Consider the following 24,032-nt stretch of genomic DNA (forward strand, 5'->3'; position numbering starts at 1 on the left):
GGGTCCTTATGGGGGCCTATTCGATTAAGAGTCGCATTCTCTCGCAAGTATTTAAACATTGTTGCTGTCAAGACAGAAAACCAAAAACTTCAGAAATCCAGTTCCCCGTTTTATAAGAAAGACAGACAGTAAACTCCCGGCTCAGTGTTTCCGAGGTATTTTTCGGCTGACGGCTTCCACTGAACGCTCCTGCTCAGACTGCCCTCGCAGCTGTTGGACTACAAACGAAATGTGACGTCATCTCCTGCCGCCCTCTCGCTTGACAAGCATTCAAAACTGTTGGCGGTATGAATTCTCTTTTTAATTTTAATGTACTGCCACCACGTTATATATAGTCTATAATGCTATAGTAGTGTAGTTAATGTGTCGTTTGCAATTTATGGCTTAGTTAGCACCACCCTGGGGTCTTAGCAGTGATCTTTCTTCTTTTGAGCTCTGCAGTTAAGACGAATTGAACCGTTAAACTACTCGATACTGTCAAACCCTCACAGCCAGGTAAACTCTAATTATTGTCCGTGTGAAATACTTTAGCTTTATCTAACCACATGTGAAGAGGTCACGGTTAATGTAGGCTAGTCCAGGTCGATCTTTGCAACCTGACTATAGTAGAGTGAAGTAAGTAAGTGTTAGTTACTGTTAGTTAATGTTAAAATTAACTAAACGGTGAAACAGCTAATAACTGTTAGTTAATGTTAAAATTAACTAACAGTTATTAGCTGTTTCACCGTCACAAGGACTGACATTACAGTGTTTTGTGTTCGGAAGAAACAAACCCCAATAAGAAACTGAAGACTGTGCCCTGCTAAGTTATTACTGCGACAGATGAATATCAAGGTCAGGACGCTATAAACCAGGTTAACTGTAGAGCACCACACACACTGCAGTAGTGTCTATGACAAACCAGCGAGTGCTGTTTTATTAGCCTGCAATCATTATATGTTGTCTGCGGTGTGTGGTCATTGGAGAGTGTTGCTTGTATGCTACCATGTGTAATCCATGACTGTTCACTTGTTTCAGGTGAAACCGATTGACTGCTGTGTTGTTCCCTGCAATGGCTCCTCGCAAATTTGTCATTAAGGTGAGTGAAAACGAAATAAACAGTACACAGTAGTGCAGTTTGTATTAATTTAATGTGCTGCATATCATAGTGTTATATTAAATAGTATTGTGTCTTAATGTGTGTGTAATGTTTGATATGTGTGTGCAACAGTAATACATTTTTTGTAAGAGTGAACATACATAGAGGAAAATGCATTCAAAAGCTCCAGAAAATATTTGTCTCTTTGAAGTATTTTGGAAGTTCTGTTTGACTTGAAAGTGTGGATTTTAAAAAAATGATATTGTTCCATTGTTACCTCATAAAACCCAGTGTAAAGTGATAGTTTATTATTATTATTATAATTATTATTAAAATCTATTTACCAATTTTGTGTGTCCAGTTTGGCATGGACACGTTTAACAAAGGTGGATTTTCTAATCACAAAAAAGACCAAAAGTGACCAAAAGTAATAGGTTATCATCTAAACATATGTTAATCATATTCTTTAGTATCTTGTGAACATGTACATATGTCATGTTACATATGTCATCACACAAGATGAATAATTCTCTAGAATAAAGAGTAAGATGAATCTGCATTTGATTAAGGCTTTTTACCTCTATTTCCAACATTCATGATGAACAACTATGTTTGTGCAACTGCCAAACAGTAGAACTGCTTCACATACTACTTCCAGCAAGTTATTATGGTCTGTCTTAAACAACTGAAAAGCTTTTGTGTAGTTGGGGAAGCTATGCAACAAAGGAATTTGTTGTTGTTTCCCTAACATTTACAGTATTAATATTCTGTTGCAACTTCTTCTTCTGTGTAACCTACATTCAAGGAGCAAATTATTTGGCCACTAGGGGGAGCTATAGACACATGTGTCAACTGTCTTATCTCCACATTCTAATGTTGTTATTCATCCTTCTGAAGATGTTTCTGGTCACCCTTTGCAAATCTCAACTGACTGCCTCCCTCAGAGCCTTTTGTCAATGGACGCTGACACAGTGCAGAGGAAACTCATTCTATTAAAAAGCCAAGCTGTTCATCCTGAGTCTGATGCTCTGTCAGGAATAATTCACATCAGATGTTTTTGTTAAGTGCAGGGAAAGCCGCTGGTCTCTCTTTTGTTGATGTTTCATTTATTGAGAGTTTTGAACGAGGGCTGTAGACATTTGCGCTGATCTCTCACATCCTCTATAATGCCATGTGTGCCTAGTTGACCAGATATTGCATTCACTTGCTTTATTTGTTTCATATGCATGCCTTCATACAGGCTACCCCACCAACCCCCTCAGTTGGTTGTGGGAGAGTAAGACCCTGGAGGTTCACGGAAGGTTCCTTCCCACTGGGCACATAATGATACTGTTGTGTCACGCTGCCTGAGAAAATGCACACAGCCTCTACCATGTTTAACCAGCTAACCACAAACAATTATGTTAGAAGGGATCATTCCAAACAACAGCATTTAAGGCGCTACCCTGGGCTCCTATTTTGCAAAACAAACACCACTATCACCCATGTTTTGTAATGAATGAATTAACTTCTCAGAATATTAGAGAACAGAAATCTGCACAGAGACACTGTCGCCTCAAAGACATGTTGCAAACTATGTTTGCCGGCTTACACAGAGAGTGTGGATTATTAAAGCAATTATGAGTTATGTTCTTGGATTCACCATGCCATGTTTAGTAGGCTGTGTAGCAGTGTGTTTTATGAGCCTTTCTCCTAAAATGTTTTCAGAGCAGCTCCCTCCCCAGTCTGTGGAACTGCAGGAGGTGCTGGTATGCTCCTTCTTAAATAGGCTTAGACTATATAGTGACCTGCCACTTCTCAGACCTCCTGAAAAGGGCCTGCAGGCTAAAACACTGATCCATTGAAGCGCTTGCTTTCTGCCAAGACATTACTGCTGCAGACCCCTGCAATCTGCCTTCTATTAGCAACATGCACTGCTGCTTTCTAACCATCTAATGTAGTAGGCTGAGACAGAGACCAAAGTGTTTTTTAAGAATAAAAAGTTTTGAGCTATCACAGAGCAGTTTAATGTCATAGGTTTATGTGCTGTTTAGTGTTGTTGTCACTCTGTAGATGAGCTCATATCGGACCACACATCATGCTTCTGTACAAAATCATTGCAGTCTGATTAGAAACATTTTGACACTTTGCAATTTGGGGAATCTTTCACAAGAGGAGGTGACGGGGTAAAAAAAAAAAAAAAAAGAAAGAAAAGCTCCCTTTCATCTCTGCTCTGCCATACAGAATTCACATTTCCTAATGAGGCCAAGCACTTCTCAGCCTGCTATTTCTGTCTGTCTACCAGTTTCTCAAGGATTTGACTGCCTGAGCTTTGTTTGCTGTGTGTTACCTGGAGATATTCCTGTCTGTTCATGCTGCTGGAATTCCTCTCCTGGGTTGTGTCTCTTTTTTTATCATCAAATAAAGAAGACTCAGGTGTGCTAACATTCACCTGAATGAAGGGAGCTTTGTACACAAAACACTTCCGCGCACTATCTGTAAATAACATTCGCCTCAGTAATAATCAAGTCTCAAGCCTCACTGCTCAGTATCTGGCAGTTTGAAAAATTGGAAAAGAGAAATGTATTTTTTTAAAGGGGAAACCCAGGTGACTCACAGCACAGAGAGAGCAGGGAATGAGGCAAATAAAGCCTGAGAGCAAGGTTGTCACACCCACAGATCTAAAGAGCTCCCCTGGGTTCTTTGCAGACTTGCAGAAAAGAGAGACAAAGTCAGAAAAAGAGAGAGACAAAGGGAGAGTGGGAGAGATGCAAGTTTTATTGAGTGAGACCGCATCTGCTGCCCCTTCTTTCCCAATGTAAACATCTGCGGCTGGTTAGTGTTAGCCTCTGAGCTAAGTGCAGTCCGAGAAGGTCTGGTTCTTATACGGCGCGATAGCAATGGCAAAGGGCAGCGAGGTGGGGAGGCGGGTGAAGCTCCTCATAGAGTTTGGGCCCCGTGCCCAACTCGGAGCAGCACAGGCGGGAGGATGGAGAGCCGGGTCTGGGAGAGAGATAAGGGAAGGTAGAGAGTGTTTTGGGAACTGAGAGTGATATAGACCAGAGCTCTGAAGACCAGAAAAGGGAAAGGAGCCATCAGTGAGTCTGAGTCAGGAGTTGTTTATTTACAGGCAGGGAATATGTAGTATATATAGGAGATTTTTCTCATATTGTTTTGTGAACCTCTGTCTCAAATGTTTCTAATGTTTTTGTCTTTGTTAACCCTTTTTTTTTTTTACTGCTTGCCATAGTGATCAGATTGCCAGTGGGGAGAATTAGGATAGAGAAGTTGAGCTTAGCCTGCAGGAAGACTCAGTCCTATTCATTCAGTGTGTGACAGCACACAAAAGATGGCACAATAAAGGATTTGGTATTAAGTAGCACTCCTTGCTACCTCTCATTCAGCCTTCAGCTTCTGTTCATAACTCTAAAAGCCCTGTGCAAGACAGAGAACAAAACAGTGCTGGCCCACTTTAGTATGTATGAAAAGAATAACTTCCTCCAGAACTTGGCCCTTTATCAAACCTTTCTTTCCAACAACAGCGACAGTTGTTCAGAGTATTGCCTTAAATGCGTCAAAGCAAAATACACAAAACAGTATAAGTTTGATGAGCACATTGGTTTTTTAGGTACTTTCAGATTACTTTGCTCCAGGAAGACAGGGCTCCACATCTACAAAGTAATAGGCTGCTTGCGGAGATCTCACTAAAGAGGGACCATGGCTGGGCTAGAAGGGGGGATACGTGGAGGTCATAGTTCATGGCAGAGTTCAACTCAGAGATCCACTGGTCACTCTTTGTGCTGGGAGTTGACGAATTTAGACCACATGATGTGATTGTGGTCAGAGCCTTTGTGTAAAATTAGATTCTGCTGCTTCTTTGTCTCATCTCCCTCATTCAACACGGTTAGGGTCCTTTGTAAAAGCTCGGGTAGCTGCAACTAAACAGCACAGCCTGGACTCAAGGATTGACACTTTAGAGGGAAATTTGCACCTCCAGCAAACTGCAAGTTTTGCCTGGGCAAATTAATTGTTTTCTCATTAGTGTGATTGCATTAGTTTGCATTCCTGACAAATTTCCCTGTTCCCGCGAAGCTCAGGGTATCACATGCTGTTTTTGGGGCAGACCAATGTTTGTCATTTATGTTCAGTTCCTAGTCGAGTCTTGTCTGCTTCTCTAATGTGATAAAAGGAAGTTAGTCTAAGGCTCGCTAGATGTCTGGCTTTCAGCCCAAAACACACTCAGTCAGAAGCTCAGAAACCGCTTTAGGAGATTCACCCTGCTGTACCTCTCCAAAACTACTCTAATACTCTAAACCTGAGACTGCCCCCTTTGTCCCAAGACACTGATCAAATTAACCTTGTGTTGCTCTTCAGAGCTCACATTAGCTTGTGCAGTTTTGAGCCATGTACTGTACTCTGTAAGATTGATCTTGTGGTCAGGATTTACACACATATTGCAAGCAGAATATTAGGAACACCTCTCACTGTAAAGTCAAATGCCACACCACCATTACCTATAACTATACATTCACCATGGAAGTGAATTAACCTTTCCCTGACACACTGTCAACAAAAACTGAACGTTACAAGTTAAGGATTCATGGCAGGTTCATTATACTTGATAAACTGGTAACTCATACGTAGTGGAACAGTTCCTATACCCATCTGTAAAGCTCTCCTTAGGTCTCAAAAGTCAAAAACTCAAGTCAAAACCCAAAAGCCATTCAGCATGTGTCAAGTCCAACCCCAAGAAACCACCGTGGGGCTCATCTGCTAGTCCGTCACTGTTTCGATTGACAGGGTCTTGACCCTCTGTTGCTAGGCTTTCCCACACACTGGTAATTGTTGGAGGCAGTCAGCTGAGGCCACCAGTCATCCGTGGACTGAAGTGAGACAAAGGGCAGGAGGATGGAGAGAATACTGATCTATAAGGATGAGCTGATACTGACAGACAACATGCACACATTTTATACATGAGGAGATGTCGCATAAGCGGGGCTCTGTTCTGGTCCATGGCATTTCTGCCATTTTTTTTTCTTTTTGAAAATTTGTACAAGTTTTTGTACAACAACATTTGCATTTCTTGACAATAATCTTTTTGCTAAGAGCTAGTGTGTTTTGTACAGAGAATATTTACTGTTGAGCAATTTTCTATTTTTATCACATGATGATCACTTGACGTTTGGACTTTTGTACTCTGTCTTGTTCTCACGTATAATGGACAGATGAGTCAGAGGATCACAGACTCATGCATTGTTTTTATAAGGGACTTAGAATAACATTTTTCAATTTCCCATTAGTCTTGGTGACATTGATGCAGAGACATACTTTAGTACAAGTTGACACACATTAGAGGGTGAGGACTTGACATGTTCTGCAGAGGGAGAAGCGCAGGCTATGACTGAAATCTACTGAAACATTCACTGATCAGTCATATGTTGGCGCCCTCTCCTCTAGTTGACTTGCAAGTAGAAGAAAGGAAGCAAGTGCACTTAAATTATTATTTACAGAGAGACAACGAGAAAGGGAAATGCTCTTATGGCCGGAAAAGCGAAATTTTAGGCAGCTTGATTTGCTCTGAGCCAGTACGTCACCTGTTAATGCCAGTGAACCTTAAATAAAACCTTCTCAATATCCTGCTTTAAGGAAGGAGCTAACCTAATTCGTTCCAAAGAAGAGGACAACTGGATGGATTTTGGAGTTGGGAAGTATAGACTTGTATCCAGAATGAAGACCTTGGTAGCAGTGGCCTTCCCCTTCACAACCTGATAATTCATTCTCCTGTGTTATCCTCAGAGCGAGGCCATAGGAACATCCCTCAAGTCTGGGTTGTAGAATTTAGTCATTCTGTCTGCACTACTTGAGCCCAGAGGATGAGACTGACTCAAAACAAAGCTTTTAGTGTGCACAAGTATCCCTCATTACTAAATGAATAACCTCTGCTGTTTGTGCACCCACTTTTCCAGTTCTACGATGTGAGTCTGAAATCAAGGTCTAGTTTTGTTTTTATATTACTGTGTTTTTTGCCTCTTTCAGTTCAATGCTTTTTTGCTTCATTATCACTCTGGGTTTTAGGGCAGTACTGGTTGCTCCTCTGTGTCATGTTGTGGGTGGTCTCAGTCCATCCATTACTTCCTTGTCCAGGGAGAGGCGAAGTTCACACGAGACCCACATCCATTTGCTCTCTGCAGCGGGCAGCTTTTGCACTCATGTGTAAACCATAATCAGGCCAGCCTGAGAAAGATGTAACAGCAACTTAACCAGCCGCGGCATTTCTGGCCTCCCTGTCCCTTGTAGCTTATTGTCGTTGACACGATGACGTCGCGCTTCAGGAATCCACTCTGCAGCTACTCAGCTTTCTACACCACTCAAAAGTTGTAGTGCAGAAGTGCAGAAACATGGAGTGCTTCAGGGTAGATCTGAGTTTTATCACTACTCTGGTACAAAGTGGCATAATCCTCATTTATTTGGTGCATCTCTAGACTTTTTTTGTGCAGCCTGTTGTGACCCGAGGCAGTGATTGCATAGAATGGGAAAATACCTTTTACGCTGAGAGAGGGGAAATGTGAGGAGACAGACAGGACCATACTATTTTGTAAAGAGATTGGTAGAGAGATGGCTAGACAGAGAAACAGGAGGGAGGGGACTTGCTGTGAGAGGCCTGGGGTGATGTTTGGGGACATAGGGGGTCGTTGCGGTTTGTCTCGCTGTCAATCACCCACACTCTGATTTCCTTTGTTGTCTTTGAGCTCAATGCCCCTCAGCAACCTGTGGCTGTCCTTCCTCTTTGTGTTACAGTGTGGGAACTTTGCTGTGCTGGTGGATCTCCACGTTCTGCCCCTGGGCGGCCAAGAGGACGCCAGCTGGTTTACTACGGACCACATCGAGGTACAGACACAGGCAGAAGGGCGTGTGTGTGAATAAGTGTGTGAGTGAATATATGGCTTCTGTTCTGCTGGAGGCCTTTTCAAAAGACAGCAGTAGCGTGGAATCTAAAATGACTTTGAGCTTTCTGTCTTTTCTTCTTAGGGATTTTTATTGTTGCTAAACTGTCCCCATCTCTCCACCCAGCCACTTGTGGAGTTGGTTGCCTTAAAGGCCTTTCACCTGTTGTTTTCCTGTGCTGATCATTAATATTTTCTTGTAAAGTCAAATCAAAAGTTTTGTTCTCTCAGCAGTCCAACAACATGGTGCTGTACTGAAATATCTCCACTGTTTATAGGAGGTTACAGCCCTGGTTCAAGATGCTGTGGACCAGAGGGTTAAGCAGTACACGGAGTCCCTCCACAGTAGAAGACAGCTCAAACAGAAGAAGGAGCTGGCACCTGCCTCTGCCTTTTTTGTGAAAGGTAACACACCACATTGTGACCCTCATTTCACTGTACCAGAGCCAAGTATTCTGGGTATTTATTATGATATCATTTATTGCTTTAGGATCCATTATTGTTTATAACATTGGCTTCTTTGTGTGTTTACTTGAAGTATTAATACAAATTGTTATTTGGTAATAACTACAAGTTATGTTTGTTCTGAACTCACCGTTGCTCATTCCTCTGGAACGCAGTCGTCTTTGTCTTCCCTTTCCCTGTCTTAGGTGTGTCTGTCATCAACTCCTGAATAAGTAAAATGATTTACTTTGGCTGTGAACTTAAAACCATTATTTATTCACTTGGCAGTCAGTGCAGAGATATGGCTGTGTGCATGGAGGTGAGCCATTGAGCTCTGTGAGCAGGATGGGAATGGAGTTATAAAACAGTCAAAAAATATTTCAAGGTTACCTTTTTGAGCAGAGTGTGGGTGGAAAGACAACAGAACTAGTTGGGACATGGTGGCTATCTACGCCCAGGGTGTGACCTGTGACGGCAAGAGCTGATACAGGTTTTTATATTGTATTACACTGTTTAACTTGGCACGTCTTAGATTCATTTGTACATTCAAATATTACCTATGTTTGTTAACCCTCTAGTTAATGTGATGTCGGCACACCTGTGTTTGTCTGCACTTGTACTTAACTGGATGACACTAAAAACAGTTGCCCTGACACATGCACACATGCAACCTATATACACAGAGAGCGATATCAATAAATCATGTGCCAATGGGAACAAGTTAATTACATTTTTTTCATATATTTTTTTATTTAATTTATCCAGTAAGAGTACATTCACCCAGCCACCCACACACATGCCTTTGAAGCATTGTAAGCCTAGCTTCAGAGGAACCCCCAGCTGCGTGTTGTAAGGCAGAAAGGTTTGTCACAGGTAGCACTTAAGGGCAGTTAAACTGGGCCCACTCAGCAGGGCAGGCCTGACTGTGAGAGTGGGATTACAGGGCAGTCAGCCTCATAAAGTTTCTCCTATGGCTGCAGCTCTGCCTCTCACGCTACTCCCCTCCACTTAAGTCCTGTCATCCACTTCAACGGTGTATTCATGTGTTTACCTTGTACACAGATATATATGTAAATATTACCCAGCTTTTGTTATTTTCTTGATAAACATACAGTCAATATAAGCAGGTACACACACATGCAAGCAGGCACTCACACACATCAGAACCAGTGAGAATCAAAAGGAGCGATAGTGTGTTGGAGAGATATATCCTCCCCTTGGGGTAGGTGTGAACAGGCTGACAGTGTAAGGTTACTGAAATGCCTGACGCACATTCCCCATGACAGACTGAGGAGAGACAGACATCTCTAATGATGGCGATCACAGACTGAGGCTCCACATAGTTACACAGACACACTCATTCACTCCACTGCATGAACAAGGGGACTATCAGTGTTTCAGCAGTGAAATACGCATGTAAAAATGATTAAGCTCCTTGCAGCTCTGCCAAAAAGAATGTAACCAGTGGAACATGACTCCATACCAGATCGATGAGTTTTCCCCTCTCAGAACATGAAAAGGTGTAGTGCCTCAAACAGGCCTACACAATTCATCTGCTGTAGTCCTATTAAAGGTCTTAAGTGAGTGTAATGACATTCTTGGTCTTTTCATTGTCCCATGTGAGGGAGGCAGCACAGCAGTAAAGGTGGAGACTGTGACTGTGAGAAGTGAGCAGGCAGGCAGGAGCCATAAAAAGGGGAGGACAGACTATAGGCTTAGTGAGGGAACCACAGCAAACCTCAGGGTGGGTATTAAGTATTGTGGTTGCCTGTTTTGCAGGCAGGTCAAACGTTAACATGCTAATCCTCACTGGACTTTCAGACTGTCCACAGCAGTGAATGGAAGCCAGTTTCCTGCGTGTATCTGCTTCAGCTAAAGACCAGCTTGCATCCGGTTTGTCTGTGTTCAGCTTTATGTTATTTGAGAGCAGAAGTAAGCTGAATATCCTGGAGTGAGACGTGTATGTGCTGGAACACGTGCATGTTGTTGCATATAGGTGTCGGGCAGGGTTAGTGCTGGTGTCTAGGCCAAGAATAGGCGGATGGAGTGTGGTGCTATGTGTGGGATGGTATGGGAGAGGGACTGTGGGTCTTGTATGAGGCGGTCTTTGAGCTGGTGCCAGTGTGAAATCACAGGGGCTTCCGCCAACAGACAGCAGTAAGACCAGCGTAACAGCCTCAGCTGTTGGCACTTCAAATGAGCCATCAACAGCTTTTAACATTCCAAGGCCCTTCAGTGCAAGTGTTTGTATCTGAGTTATCTCTATGGGTTATTGTATTTATGTACTTATGGTGTGTTGGCTGTACATGTGTGTGTGTATAGCATCCAGTGAACATGTCACAGAGGGGCTTATCCCGTGTCTTCTGCCAACATAAATCCAATCCATTTCTTCAAATCTTAGCTGCAGAGGCCGATTTTCAACCCCCCCCCCCATTTTCTTTTTTACCCAGGCTACTTGAGACTTCATGATTAGCTCATAGTGATGTGATTTATTTATGTTTTTAGAGAGATGAACAGAGGGAACTTTTCCCACCAAATATTTTGGCTCTGGACAAGCAGAGTGGACATGCTAGACTTTAGAAGCTTGGGAGAGGCCTCTTGCATTCTCCCTGGTAGACCGTGCTGAACACACCCACATTTCTCAGAGTAATTACAGATTGAAAATGAGTGGATAATAGGTTCTCTGTGCTTTGACAAATACATTTTATGCTTTACGACAAAAAGAGTGTCACGGTTGTCTTCATGAAAAATTCTCTGCAGAAGACCTGTTCATGTCAGGCGGGGTCCTCTTAGACAACACAGGATGCTGTACAGACAGATTATTGTATATTATTGTATGTTGTCATATATTTACTTTTACTTTTTGCTTTCGATTAGATCTTGTGTACCTACAGTGCTGATTGTGCACTATCTCAATTTTCATTTGCTCTAGTGTTGCTTTAACTGGAGGAAATATTAATATGGTAGTTCATAATGGCCTATATATTTGTGTGTATGTGTAGAGTGTAAACTGAGAAGGTCCATTTTACATGGATTTAGTTAACATGCCATTTCAAACTGCCGAAGCACATTACCAGATGTCTTGCGTCTGCTGTTGGTATTGATACAGCCACATTGATCTCTCCATGTGACGCAGAGCTCGGGTATAGCTTAACTTGGTTTTTGAGAGTCCTCCTACCAGTCAGAGTTAGAGGAGCCCTGGCAAAGTGGTACCTAGAGTCCATTTTAGCCCATGGCAGAGCTGGTTCCTTCTTCCTCTCCCTGCACAGGTGCCAGGGCTTAGAGGGAGGGAACACCTGCCAGCCTGTTTCCCCATGGCCACGGCAGGCTGGAGAGGCATTTTCCCAGGCTCCCCAGATGAATGGTCACTAATAGCCGTGGGAGAGGGCTTTGCGAGTGCTGCACAGTGTACCGCTGACTCCTCTTGGCAGCCCCATGAAGGGGGCTTAAGGCAGCCTGGCCACGGCCATCGCGGGAAAAGCACAAGTGTTGCTGGATTGCTTTACTGTTGGAGAATGTGTTTACGAATGACCATCTCCCTCCCTGAGAAGAATGCGGAGGATGTGTAGAGACTAAACGGGAGATGGTTAATTTTTGCTTTGCCCTGTCATAGATTTGGCTTTGTTTGGCTTCTTCAACACTTTGAAAGCCTGCAGCCCCAGGCTAAAACAGATTCAGATTCAGTCAAATTCAGAAAAACTGTTCAGTCAAAATGCAAATGAGACTTTCTGTGTACAAAACACACAAACATATAAACCATTACATTCTCCCTTTCTAGGGAGAATCAATACACGGCAACTTTTCAGCCTCCTGCTGTGACAGATCACAGCAACTTCCTGATGAAACATAAGTCATTATGTAGTAACAACCTGTATTAATCCACTTGTTTCTTCTCAGTGCTACTGCAGCCATTACTATTTATGTGAGTGGCTGTTATGTGGGGACTGGTCTGTAAATAGAGAGGCATGCCTGTGGCAGAGTTACCTGCCCTGCTCTGTGTTACTGGGCGTGAGGCAGGCTGGGATTAAGGCGAGTGGGAAATGGAGACCTGTGACAGGAACAAAGGAATTCCAAGGCCCAGGCTGGAAATGGATCCTGATCAGAGTAGCCGCTTCAGCCAGCCTGCCCCTCTCCCCGCTTGCCCTCCCTCCCCTTGCCCCTGCTGGGCAACCCCCTTCCCCCTGGTGCTTTGTGGTGTTGCTGTGGCTCTTTAAATCCTTGCTGTAAGCCCCTGGCCTTACTCAGCAGCAGCACATAGGACAGTCTGACTCCACTGTTAACCCCCCTTCTTTCTTTTTTTGTCCTTTACATTTGTAGGCATTTATGCACCCTCTCCTCTCCTCTCCTCTCCTCTCCTCCCCCCTCCTCTCCTCTCCTGTGCCCTCCATGTCTGCTCTTCTCTGCTCTCCTCATGTCGTCTTTTCATGTTTTCTCACTTTCTCTCCTTCTCCCTCTCCGCAGGGTCAGCTGCAGTCTCTTAGGACACAACCGCAATCCCCGCCATAGCTGTCACACCACACTCTGTTCCCATATAATTAGGGCCTCAGCCTGAGCCTGAGCACGGATCACATTCATGTGACTGTTCCCCTTTACCACAATCTGGTCTGGGAGACGGCACACACTCTCTTGAACTCATGCTAAGTGTTCAGCATGACCAGAGTGCCTTGTTTCAGGAATTACTGAAACATTTCCGAGGATATTGTTGTTTTTCTCTGCTTTTTCCTTCACTTCAAAAGAAATGGGCCTTTGTCACATGCTCTTGTGAGCGCTATGGTTTTTCCTGTGGGCAGGTGCCGTTGTAGTGAAGACTGCCAAATTTGCCTTGTGTTGTCAGGAAAGGCCGAGGATGGCAATAAAAGCAGTACAGTTTAATTGTAGACATTAATGTTTTCCAGGCCTTTTGTTTTCACAAGGTCAGCTTGTAACATTTTTTACAAATAACAATAAAAATCTGAACTTCAATCATTTTAACACAGATTTTCTGTCCCCCTCTTTTCCTCATTGTCTTACCCACCAGTTATTATCATACACAGATAGCAAAACCTGGATAGAATCGCCATGTGTGCCATAGTTTATCTGTTTGGATTCATAAACACAGGCTAGCAGATTTCCAGAGGACCCAGCAAGCAGAGACAGCCTGCTTCCAATGAGGCATCTGAGTTTTAAAGGGCCAACACAATGCATAACTCAATTCCAAAAACTGCTCTGCACAATATTAATCCAAAGGAGCTCAATGTAGAATAAGCAGTTTGCATCTTCCTCATTCTGAATGCTCTTGAATATAAACAAAGGCAGCACTTTGAGAGATTTGTGGCCTCTTGGGCTAATTAAGATATAATGATGATTGAATATGACATTTTGTATTGTGACTGCATTTTCTCTCGTCAGATTAAGTTTCGGAGAAATAGATTTTTTTCCCTTGATAATTGTTCTGTGCTCCAAAATGCTCCCCACCACTTTAGTCACATGCTGCATTATGGGTTGGCCTGAGCTACCATGCTGCGGCGTATTTTGTAACTGCGATGAAGGGGTCACCCAAATGTTAAATTGAACACTCATGTGCAAATATTGTTTCAGGTGGACGTTGTGCAGGATGATAAGGCACAGTGCTCTGCTACGGCCGTAGTTACAGTTACACACAGAGAGTGATGTCCTTCCAGGAAAGCCCCCACTTACATATGGGTAACTTCCTCACTCTCTCATCCTTCACCACTCCACCCCTCTCTCTCGCTCTAAGCCCCAACTCTCCACCCACACTTGAGGACAGAGGGAGGGGGTCCACATCAAAGCAGAGATGTCAAAAGAGCAGAAGTCTCGGGCACTGATGTCTGACTGTCCTGCTGATTCGACTCCTGTTCATAAAGGAGTTTGCGTGGGAAATTGCACTTCTCCTGACATACAGTCATCACATTTACATGCACACTAGAAACACTGTTAATGAGACAAGTCAAGTTACTGCAGGAAATCGGAGAGTGCCTTTACATGCACTGCAATAACTTGGTTACTGTAAAGTCTGAGTTTACATGCAGCTGGTGGGTAATCAGATTTCTCTTCTTGTTTTCCTGCCATGTTTTTGAACCAGTGCTGGTATAATTTAAGTGTAATAATGATATATAATACTGCAGCCTGAGTTTTTTTTTTTTTTTTTTTTCATTTTTGGTGGAAACATTTGAACCAACTGACTGAAAAGCCTCTCATTTTTTCCTTATTGTGCACAAGCCTAAATTTGAAAAAGAATCCTCTGTTCATCTGTGGAAACTGTCTTATTTAGACTTCTTTACCTCAGTCTTGATTTTAGTCAGACTTTAGATTTAACTATTTTGCATAGGATAGATCGCTACAAGTTATCATCTTTCCCTGCACTTCTGCCAAGAAATTCATTTCCTCCAGCAGAAATTTAGCTGTGTTGAACTGGTGTCTTGTCATAACTTACCCCTATTATAGAAACCTGATTTCTCTTTTACAGTGATATCAGGTTACTGCAGAAAGCTTAGGGTAACAAGGTAACTTAAGTGCGTATAAATGTATTGAGAGAACACCTCGTTAAAGGCCACGGACCCACTGTGGTCAGGCTTATGCATGGCTGGGACCTGTGTAAGTCAGAGCAGAAATGCTTATGGATTCCTGCATGAGTCACTATAGCACAGGCTCCCAGGAATGCAGATAGTGAGAGGCTCTGTTTTCTATAGCTGTTTTAATGATCTCCTCAGGATATGACTGAAGTTAATGAAGTCTTTTCCATGGGGACTTACCTTTGACCCTGGTCTGAATGCTTCTCACCCCTGTCTTTTCCATTTTACAGTCCCAGTCATTTTGGATGTCTTTTGGTTTGTTGACTTTTCTTTCCTCTCATTGTTTTCCCAGGAAGTGGTGAAAGCTGCAGGGATGTGTATGCGTGTGTGTGTGTCTCAAAAGTACAGTATTCTAGCCTTGGCACCAGCCCTCTGGAGTCTGTGTCTTTCTTCTGTAGTTGTCCTGCGGTATTTTACAAGATGGAAGAAGTCTCTCCATACAAGCACTTACAATATTATCTACCATGTTTCTGAAAACATGGCGTGCTAGCTAGTTTACTGTTTGATTTGACCTGTCATAATATTGTTGTGCATTGGGTTTCAAAACAATAAAGCAAGACCATCTTCTTTTGAAGGAAGTACAAAACCCTTGAAAGTTTCTTCTCTGCAGATTTGGGTATTGCACCACTGTGGGCCACAGTTGCCACAGAAAGGGGCCACTCATTCCCAGAGGAGGCACCAGCAAACTGTTTGTTAGAGAGAAACATGAATGTAAGCTTAGCACGAGAGAATCCGGGCAGAGGGCCAAGAGCAACTCTGCGCTGTGCAGGACATTATAAAGTTGGAGCAACAGCTGATGTCTCAGGCCATGGTGTTGCACTGGTTCCCAACTCTGTATCCAGACATCCCTGTCAAAGTTGTCCTGGGAATTGGCAAGCTCAACCCACCAGGGAAAGCAATGAGAATAGTTGTAAAGCTAGATATGAGGCTAAAGAGTCCAACAGGCTAAATCAAAGCTTCTAAAAACATAGAAAGCCATGAGTGTGCAATGAAAGACGCTTGATTCCTGCACCCAGAATGGAGAATACAAACAGAGATAAAGATCTGCATTCCTCTCTGGGTAGACATCCAGAATGGATGATGACCACTGCTTTGCTATTTAAAGAATGACAAAATATCTGATTTTTTTTTTCCAATAAAGGAATGCTGCTATTGTTAACTACAACCCTGCTCTACATACCAATAAAGAGTGTTTATGCAATTTCCCTTGAGGATTAATAAAGTAATCTATTTAAAACTAATTGGCTTTTCCAGTACTATTGCATACTTCATGTACACTGAGTATTAAAGGGACAAACCTCCAAAGACCACAGCTCTGAAGATAGATCAGTGAGGTATTCCAATAACATATGTACTTATTAACCTTAACATGTGACTCCTGGTTCAACAAGATGTCCACCCCACACAGTCCATTAGAGTGTGGACACATTTTTGTTGTTTTGGCTCTGTATTCCAGCACATTGGATTTGCAACGAAACAATGACCATGAGGTTATAGTACCAACACGCAGCTTTAACGTGTTTACATCCATTTAACAGCTGTATAGTAATTGTAGTCGCTTTACACTTAGTGCCCCCCAGTTTTACAGGGTCAAACTAATTATGTAATTGGCTGCTTTAATGTTTCTTGATAAATTGTGTTTTATGTGATTCCTTCACACAGTGAGCAAAAGTTAGTGATTTTGTCTCTGGTGTTGTCGGTCATCCTGCAGCAGGACATTGATCTTAAACTTACAGCCAAACCACCTTAGGAGAGGTTTTTAGAGCTTAACAGTGGAATGTTTATGAGTGGCCATGTCAATCACCTGACCTCATTCCTCACTTGCTGAAGATCAGACTTAAGCCCCCAAAAGCCCACCATACAACCAAAAACTGAAGATGGGTGCATTGGAGGCCTGAGGAGCACCTATAGAGTGTATAACCTTCAGGTAACACTGACTTCAAAGGATTTGCTACCAAAATACTAAAAACATGAATCCAATTGGATGTAAACACTCTGAAATTAAAGCTGAGAGTTAATACTTTATCATCATAGTCGTTTTCTCACAAATCCATTTTGATGGGGTACAACAAAAAATCTGATATTGTTATTATACTTATAGACTGCGCTACATTTACAGAGTTGCAGGGTTACCTGGGGCCTTGTTTCCCATTTATCATCCATCAGACACTGTCACGGGGCCCCTGTGTTGCAAGACAGAGGATCTTAATCCCAGGCTGCAGACGTTGGAGCCAGACTGATTTACTGCCCTCACAACTAGCTTTTGATTTGGTATCAAGCGTAATAATTAGCCCTTAGAATGAAAAATAATGGAGCCTGAGGAGGAGGATTAACAGTCACTGACTTAAGAAAAGCTGGTATGATGTGTCAACTGACACGTTATGAAACAGATGCACAGCAAGTGCACAAATAAGCACTATGGACTGACGCCAAGGCTCACTGTCAAAGTTTAATCATGATGAGTTGATGTGTCTACTGGAAGCTTTGTCCTATTTGTTCAGATTAGAGATTTCTTTTTTGCGCAACAGGTCCCGCTGAGAGTTTTTAATGTACAGTATGCTGACAAATTTTAACTAAACGGTCGAACATATTAATTTTGCTGGAGGCTAAAAGCTTTTGAGGATCAGACGCATTCCTATAGGTGCTAAACTGACAAGTGTTAGAGCCTGTCACCTGGGTATCAATTTCACCCTATTATCTTCACAAAAATATTGATTGCATTGGCTTAGTATCACAGTAACAAGCAGGTATCCATATTTTGAAAACCTGCCATTTTAATGGAGGTTGGGGTGTGTCCTTAGTCAATAGACTGATTTAAGTGATTAACTGTTTCATTAATTAGTTTGTTCCTTTTTTCATTTATGTTTGCATTGTTTTGATAGTTGTTAATTGAAGTCGTGACCCTGGCAGAGAATTCAGCCACAAGCACAAAGAAAAAAAAAGTCATTAATCACTGGCCACTGAACTTAACCGTATACCTGTGACAGTTTTGTGGCAAACTGTCTCTGTAATTGCATGTCATTATCTAAAGAATCACAAGACAGCTCCTTTTTGAAGACCATAATTAGATGCCTGGAGTTGGTGCTGAGATGACATCAGTTAACAGAGAAAGGGGAAATGTTCACACATGTTCCCTTTACACTTGTGTCTGGGTGGGTGCTGTTACCATGCTGGCTCCTGTGTGTGTTGTATGTTCATCTGAACACGCCACATATTTGTCCCAGTTGTGGGTCAACTTTTAGAGGAGACTTTTCCAAGTTTTAATGACGAGTGACTGTCGGTGTTGTTGCCAATGGGTGAAAACCCCCCCTCTTCCAAAATGACAGCTTTTCAGAAATCAAGACAGACATTTGACATTATCCAGGGAGTTCTGAAGGAGCCTTGAGTACAAGAGGCCAGGATGTTCTCAAACTATGGAAGACGTGTAATCCTTTAATTGAAGTTAAAATACTAAAATCCCCATAGTTAGCAGTTAATGAGGTTTTCACACGGCAACAGCAATATGAGAACAGCAGATGAGATTAAAAAAAATGAAAGGGAGGTGGTTAAGTCGAGTATAGTTTTACAGTCAATGTATAAAGAAGAGCAAAGGTTACAAACAAGGTGCCAAACAGTGAGCAGGCTCTGTCAGCTTCCCAGCACGGTTGTCTTGTTTACAAAGAACAACTAGATGGCGTGTTAGCCAGATCCTTGCTTTTAGTCAACAAATTCCTCCCAAATTAGGCAATAGGCCACTTCTTCTGCCCAGCACGTCTGACATTCCATGACAAACAGAGCAGAGGCTCGAGCCACGGTTTCTCTGCTTGTGCCAAACCGGGAGGTCAGTTAAATTAAAACAGAACAAACATTTTCTCACTCTATAAACCAGTTAGCTGGTTTTGTAGGGTGCCGAGCCGTTTTTTTTAAGAACATTCAGCTGTCGGTATGTCTAACCTGCCTCTGCAGCATGCGGTGGAGTTCCAGTGGTGGAAGTCATGTGAAGAGCTTTATGCTGGATCAAAATATTTGCATAGAATGCCCTTTGATTAACCGCTTTATCTCATTGTATGAATAACATTTGCTTGACCAAAAAAAAAGATTTGAATGCCAACAGCAACTGTTTTGTGTCACGGTTGTAAATTGACTAAAGTGGGAATGATAAAAGTGCAGCACACACTATCACAACTAATCCACTGGTGTCCGTGGTGGCACTGATCTAGCCTTTCAAATGGTGTCACATGTACAGTAGTTTTGCTCACATGTTTTTCTGCTCTTTCTTACTGTCTGTTGTATTTCTGTTTTGTTTGTTGTTTTTTGTTTTGTTTTTTTTTATAGGGAAAAATTTCAACCTGGTTGCCAACTTTCTGAAGCGGCACTACAACCTCAGATGTATTGTCAAGCAGCTCTATGGTGGTACGTCAATGTTTTCAATGATTGAATTCCCAGTGAAATGAGTCAAAAATAGACATCTCAATGGCTCATTCTCAGCCAAATTTCCCACAGAAAGAGCAAGTCATCTGTAGTCTGCATGTTGATTTTTCTCCCCCTCACTTGATTTTATGTCCTGTCCCTACCTGCTCAGGGTGTTGTTGAGAACAGGCAGCCATTAAGTGGTTCCCTTGAGAAGCTACTGAGAGTGGGAAGAGAGAGACAGATTGGAGGGCTGTCTATGGAGGGCAGTGAGAATCTATCTCCATGGCCCATCTAGTGCCTGTGACCCTTGGCCACCTTTTCATGGGACCAACATGGCTCCCTTCCTGTCAGTAAAGTTAATATCTGCTCCCTAGGGGCCTGGATGTTAAAGCAGCACTGACCTGCTGCAGACTGAGATGATGGCTTCTCTCAGCAGGTCCGTTACACATCAAATTATACCCAGTCTCCTGTGGTCAAAGGTTGTGTACTTTGGTCCACTGAGTTAGCTGTGTGTAGTGGTCAGGTCATGAAACATTTCAATAACAATAAAACGGATCTTTATTCTAACTGGCCAGTTATATATTTCAGATGTTTTAAGACCACAAGGCTAAAATACAATGGGACAGTGTTTTACTGTAATGAGGATACAGGTTAATTTTCTGATTTATCTTATTTTCAAATATTGGTAGAAATGAACAAAAATGTTTCAGTTTTTCTGTTCTCAAGCCATTACCAATGGGGCAAAAACTGTAAAGTTTGTTCTGAGGCTGACTAAAGACAAGCTCACTGTTTCATCAAGATCGAACGGTTAATCCCATTTGGTGGTTAAATCTCCCCATTAGATTATGAGATCTACACTGTGTAAACCCTACATTTTTACCTGAGTGGGATGGCTCAAGAGAGAGGCTGTTGGAATATCCAAAATCAAAAGGATTCATCCTTGTATATAATATGCAAAGTAAATTTCATTGTTTTTCTGTCAGGTTTTATGCATCTTTAAGTTTAAGAGTGAAATTTTGAACTTCAAAGGCCAAGACAGCAAAAAATCCATCTGTCAAGTAGTTGTTGAACATTCAATCACTCTTCAAACCCACCCACTGACATAGACATCCTTAGTCTTCTTCATTACATACTATGCACAAGGTAAACATACACTAATGCAAGTGAGTGGGAAGTTGTGTGCGTGCATTAGCTGTGTTTATAAACCACTAATCCACACAACTGAACCAAAACCAGTGTGTTTAAAAATGGGCACTGAGGAGGAATATGAGCGTTTACAGACTAAAGTCAACACTGCTGCAAAACCTCTGAAGTGGTACAAGGATGCAAGATGAAGAATATTGCTCTTGTTCATTTGTTCATGCAGGAAGTTACTTCTTCTTCTTCATCAGCAGTCTCTTTTGTATCAGTGTTTTTCAAGAAGCACGCCATCATGAAACAATGGATGATGCAGAGGACAGAGTGCTGTTAGAAATTTTGCATTTGGATTTTGGATTAATTTTCTTTACATATAGAAGGCTATGTAACAGGCCATAGGTCAGATATTGGCCAGCGTGGTTGTCCAGTTGAGATGATATGCTGAGCTCAGTTCATCTGGAGCGTTTACAGACTATTAGATTTATTATAGTAATTTAGTAGTTTTATTGTTGTAAATGGTCTCTGCCTCTGAACCCGATGAAACAGTCATTCCTCCCAGGAGCCACTGTTAATATAAAATTTTCTAATATTTCATGGCGTTTACACGGCTCATAAAAGTCAGCAGTTATCTGTAAACTGCCATTTTCTGTCCTGGTCTGAGGGATAGTAAATAGTTGGTGTTTGTAGATGTACATTCAATCCTCCACCACAATTCCCTCTGTCTGATTTTGATTCATAATTAGAGGTGAGCCCATGTTATTAACTAGCATGGTCTGTGCTGTTTTTTTGCCTGCCTTCAGATTTGCACGTGTTTCCTGAACGATATGTTGTGTGTGTGAGCTGTCCAGAGGATGCCTCAGTACACCATGGAAATCCGAGCCTGGCCGCGGTGAGTGCTGTTTATACTCCTCTATTTCCTCTTCCAGTCGCCTGGCAAAAAGTCTTGCATGGGTCTGTGTGTTATTATAGGGATGTGTTGCCAAATTGTGCTCTCAGTGTATATATGCTGATCCTCTTTATGTGAGGGGGTGGGCGCCTGGTGAGTGAGGGGGAAAGAGAGGATGACAGGGGGTTAGATCGACTGAGGTGGGGTCCAAAGCTGCAGAGTCAGTCTCTCTGTCCCAGATTCTCCCAATTCACCCCAGCTGTACAGATTTAGTTCTGTTTTGTCAAACTCAAACTGGATTGTTGTGAAACTCAATGTTATTGATTAGGCAGAAAATATAGCCAAAAGTAATTTTGTACACTTTATCTTTAGAGAAAGTCCAGATACTTCTAGAAGTTTCACACACTCAAGATCTGTTTTGAAAAGATGTGGCAGGAAACAGTAAAAAGTTGAATTCTTTTTTTTTCCTTTTTTCCTTCCTACTCACTGTGGCACTGCAGTTAATGTGGACATTGTCAGAATATAATATTCATCTTGTATAAAAATCATGATTTTATCTAATCTTAAACCACTTCACTAAGTGTAAACACAATATACAGTTAATAAAATATATCATTAATATATTATATTCTCTATTTTACAGCAGCATTGTTCATTGTTCAAGAAAAATACAACAACATTCTTCATCAAGCTGTTACAAGTACTTTGTCTGGATTTTTAATATGATTTTTTGCAGTGAGATGTCTTGTGACTTGATTTATTGGATAAAGTTGGGGTCAGTGGGTATTTCCCTGTAAGAGTCCTTGCTGTGTATATTATGTTGTATTCTTGCCCATGTCAGAAGATCTACTACAGTAGTTCTTTTTTGTCCTTCCATATTACAGACAACTATCCTTTGGTCAGTGCTTATTTGATCCCAAACTCCCCAGAGTATTCTGGGAAATGGTGGTGGAGCCTCTCACCTTGGCATTCACATCAAGGACAGACAACTCTCCCATCACATCCCATGATCAGTGACCCGCTGTTTTTCTATGGGGTTTTAGCTATTGTTTCCCTTTGAAATGTCTCTGCACTCTCCACAGTTTGGCTTCCAATGAAAGCAGCGATTGTAATATTTTTAGTGGAGCAACATAGTCGTCAGTGAAAAGTTCAGATTGTGTAACCAATTTTCCAGTTCAAGGAGGCATTGCTGTCGATTGCGTTCCTCTCCTCAGGATGTGGTTCTTTGGGCTCATACAGTACAAGCACTGGGAATTGGAGGGTGGGAGTCTTGTGGTGGAGCTCTCACTAGCCCAGCCTCGAACGCGGTTTGTAAGGGAAAGATACCAGACGGCAAGGCTGAAGTTTTTCACATGACAAAAACAATTATTTGTTTACATCCCATGCTCTGTTCTAATTTGTCAGAAAGGGGTTTTTTGCCATTTTAATGTTGCCAAGGAAGTCAAAAATCTAAATGAAAAAAGTTAATGGTGAGTCACAGCTGATGTACGTCATAATAATGTTGCTGTCTAAAAATAATGGGGTTTTTGGAGTTCTTTGTCAGAGTTGGTCATATGTTAAAGAAGGGGTCTTTTATCCCACAACTCTTGACAGCACGAGCCTGTTAGTCCCAACAAAATGCCACGTTTCCCTGTATTTAGGGAGGTTTCGGTTTTGTTGTTAGGATTCAGTTTGTGTGACTTGTTGAACAAAAATTCCTAACCGCAGTGGAAATGTAGACTCATCAAATTAGCACTTCTTATAAGGTCAAGGGGTTATGTTGTGAGGGAACTAAGGTGACACCATGATTGGCCTTATGTCCTGTGAAAGCCAGTCTCATTCCCACACTTGAGTGTGCTTTATCCTTTTTTGTATACTGCGTTCCCCTATTAGTCATGTTTTCAGCTGTGGTTCAGTCAGAAGAGGAGATGGTGCGATTTAGTCATTTCCAGTATAGAGTGTAGTGTAGCAGGAACCAGGATGCCAGTTATTAACGATTTCCAGCACTTAAAGTCGATATTGAAACTTACATATTTCTGTCGAGACTACAGTTTTTACAGTGCAGTTTTGCGCAGATTTACCACATCTTATCTGAAACATCATTAAAGGAGCTCTTTGTAAGTTCTGCTGTTGCTACATAGCCAGTGTTAGCATTAACAGCTGTTTACTTACCAGTCTAGAAGAAAATGTTGCAAGTTCAACATCAAACATTACTTACCAACAGCTTTCTTCAGCAGTGGAAAGCAACGCCAGTGTTGTCTCTTTCACGTCTTTGAAGGTAGCATGCTAACCAATTAGCCCTGGCCCAACTCGCTACTTCCCTATAGAGACTCCCTGCAGCCTCCAATCTGCCCTAAAGACATAGTGCTGCTCAGAGGGCACATTATACCCTCTTGTCTTGTAAACGCAACGGTGGCCGCTCTTGCCACGTGACACTCATCACCATCCGCTGCCGGCAAAAAAATGGCATAGAAAATTTACAAATAGCCGCTTTAAGAATCATCAAATGAAAATGAAACTGCTAACATAAACCAATCAAATTTGTTGTGATAATGAATTCAGTTTCGTTTCAACCATGGATCAAATGACTACCTGTAACGTGGGGGGGGGGGGGCATTACA

General features: G+C 42.1%; 1 protein-coding gene across 4 annotated transcripts in view; it reads left to right on the forward strand.

The window, feature by feature from the left end:
• Positions 1-36: 36 nt before the first annotated feature.
• slx4ip (SLX4 interacting protein) overlaps positions 37-24,032 on the forward strand; it is a 31,123-nt gene continuing 7,127 nt past the window's right edge. The window contains exons 1-7 of one of the 4 annotated variants that reach the window (XM_071481170.1): positions 517-663; positions 710-834; positions 1,018-1,078; positions 7,856-7,945; positions 8,280-8,406; positions 19,332-19,409; positions 21,347-21,435. In XM_071481170.1, coding sequence (XP_071337271.1) covers positions 1,052-1,078; positions 7,856-7,945; positions 8,280-8,406; positions 19,332-19,409; positions 21,347-21,435 — 411 coding nt within the window. In that variant the 5' untranslated portion in view covers positions 517-663; positions 710-834; positions 1,018-1,051. The other 3 variants (XM_071481168.1, XM_071481169.1, XM_071481171.1) reach the window with 3 other exon arrangements.

The sequence above is a fragment of the Trachinotus anak genome, unplaced genomic scaffold (assembly GCF_046630095.1).
Source record: "Trachinotus anak isolate AG129_WGS33_773 ecotype Australia unplaced genomic scaffold, CSIRO_AGI_Tana_v1 ptg000007l, whole genome shotgun sequence".
Classification (NCBI taxonomy): Eukaryota; Metazoa; Chordata; class Actinopteri; order Carangiformes; family Carangidae; genus Trachinotus; species Trachinotus anak.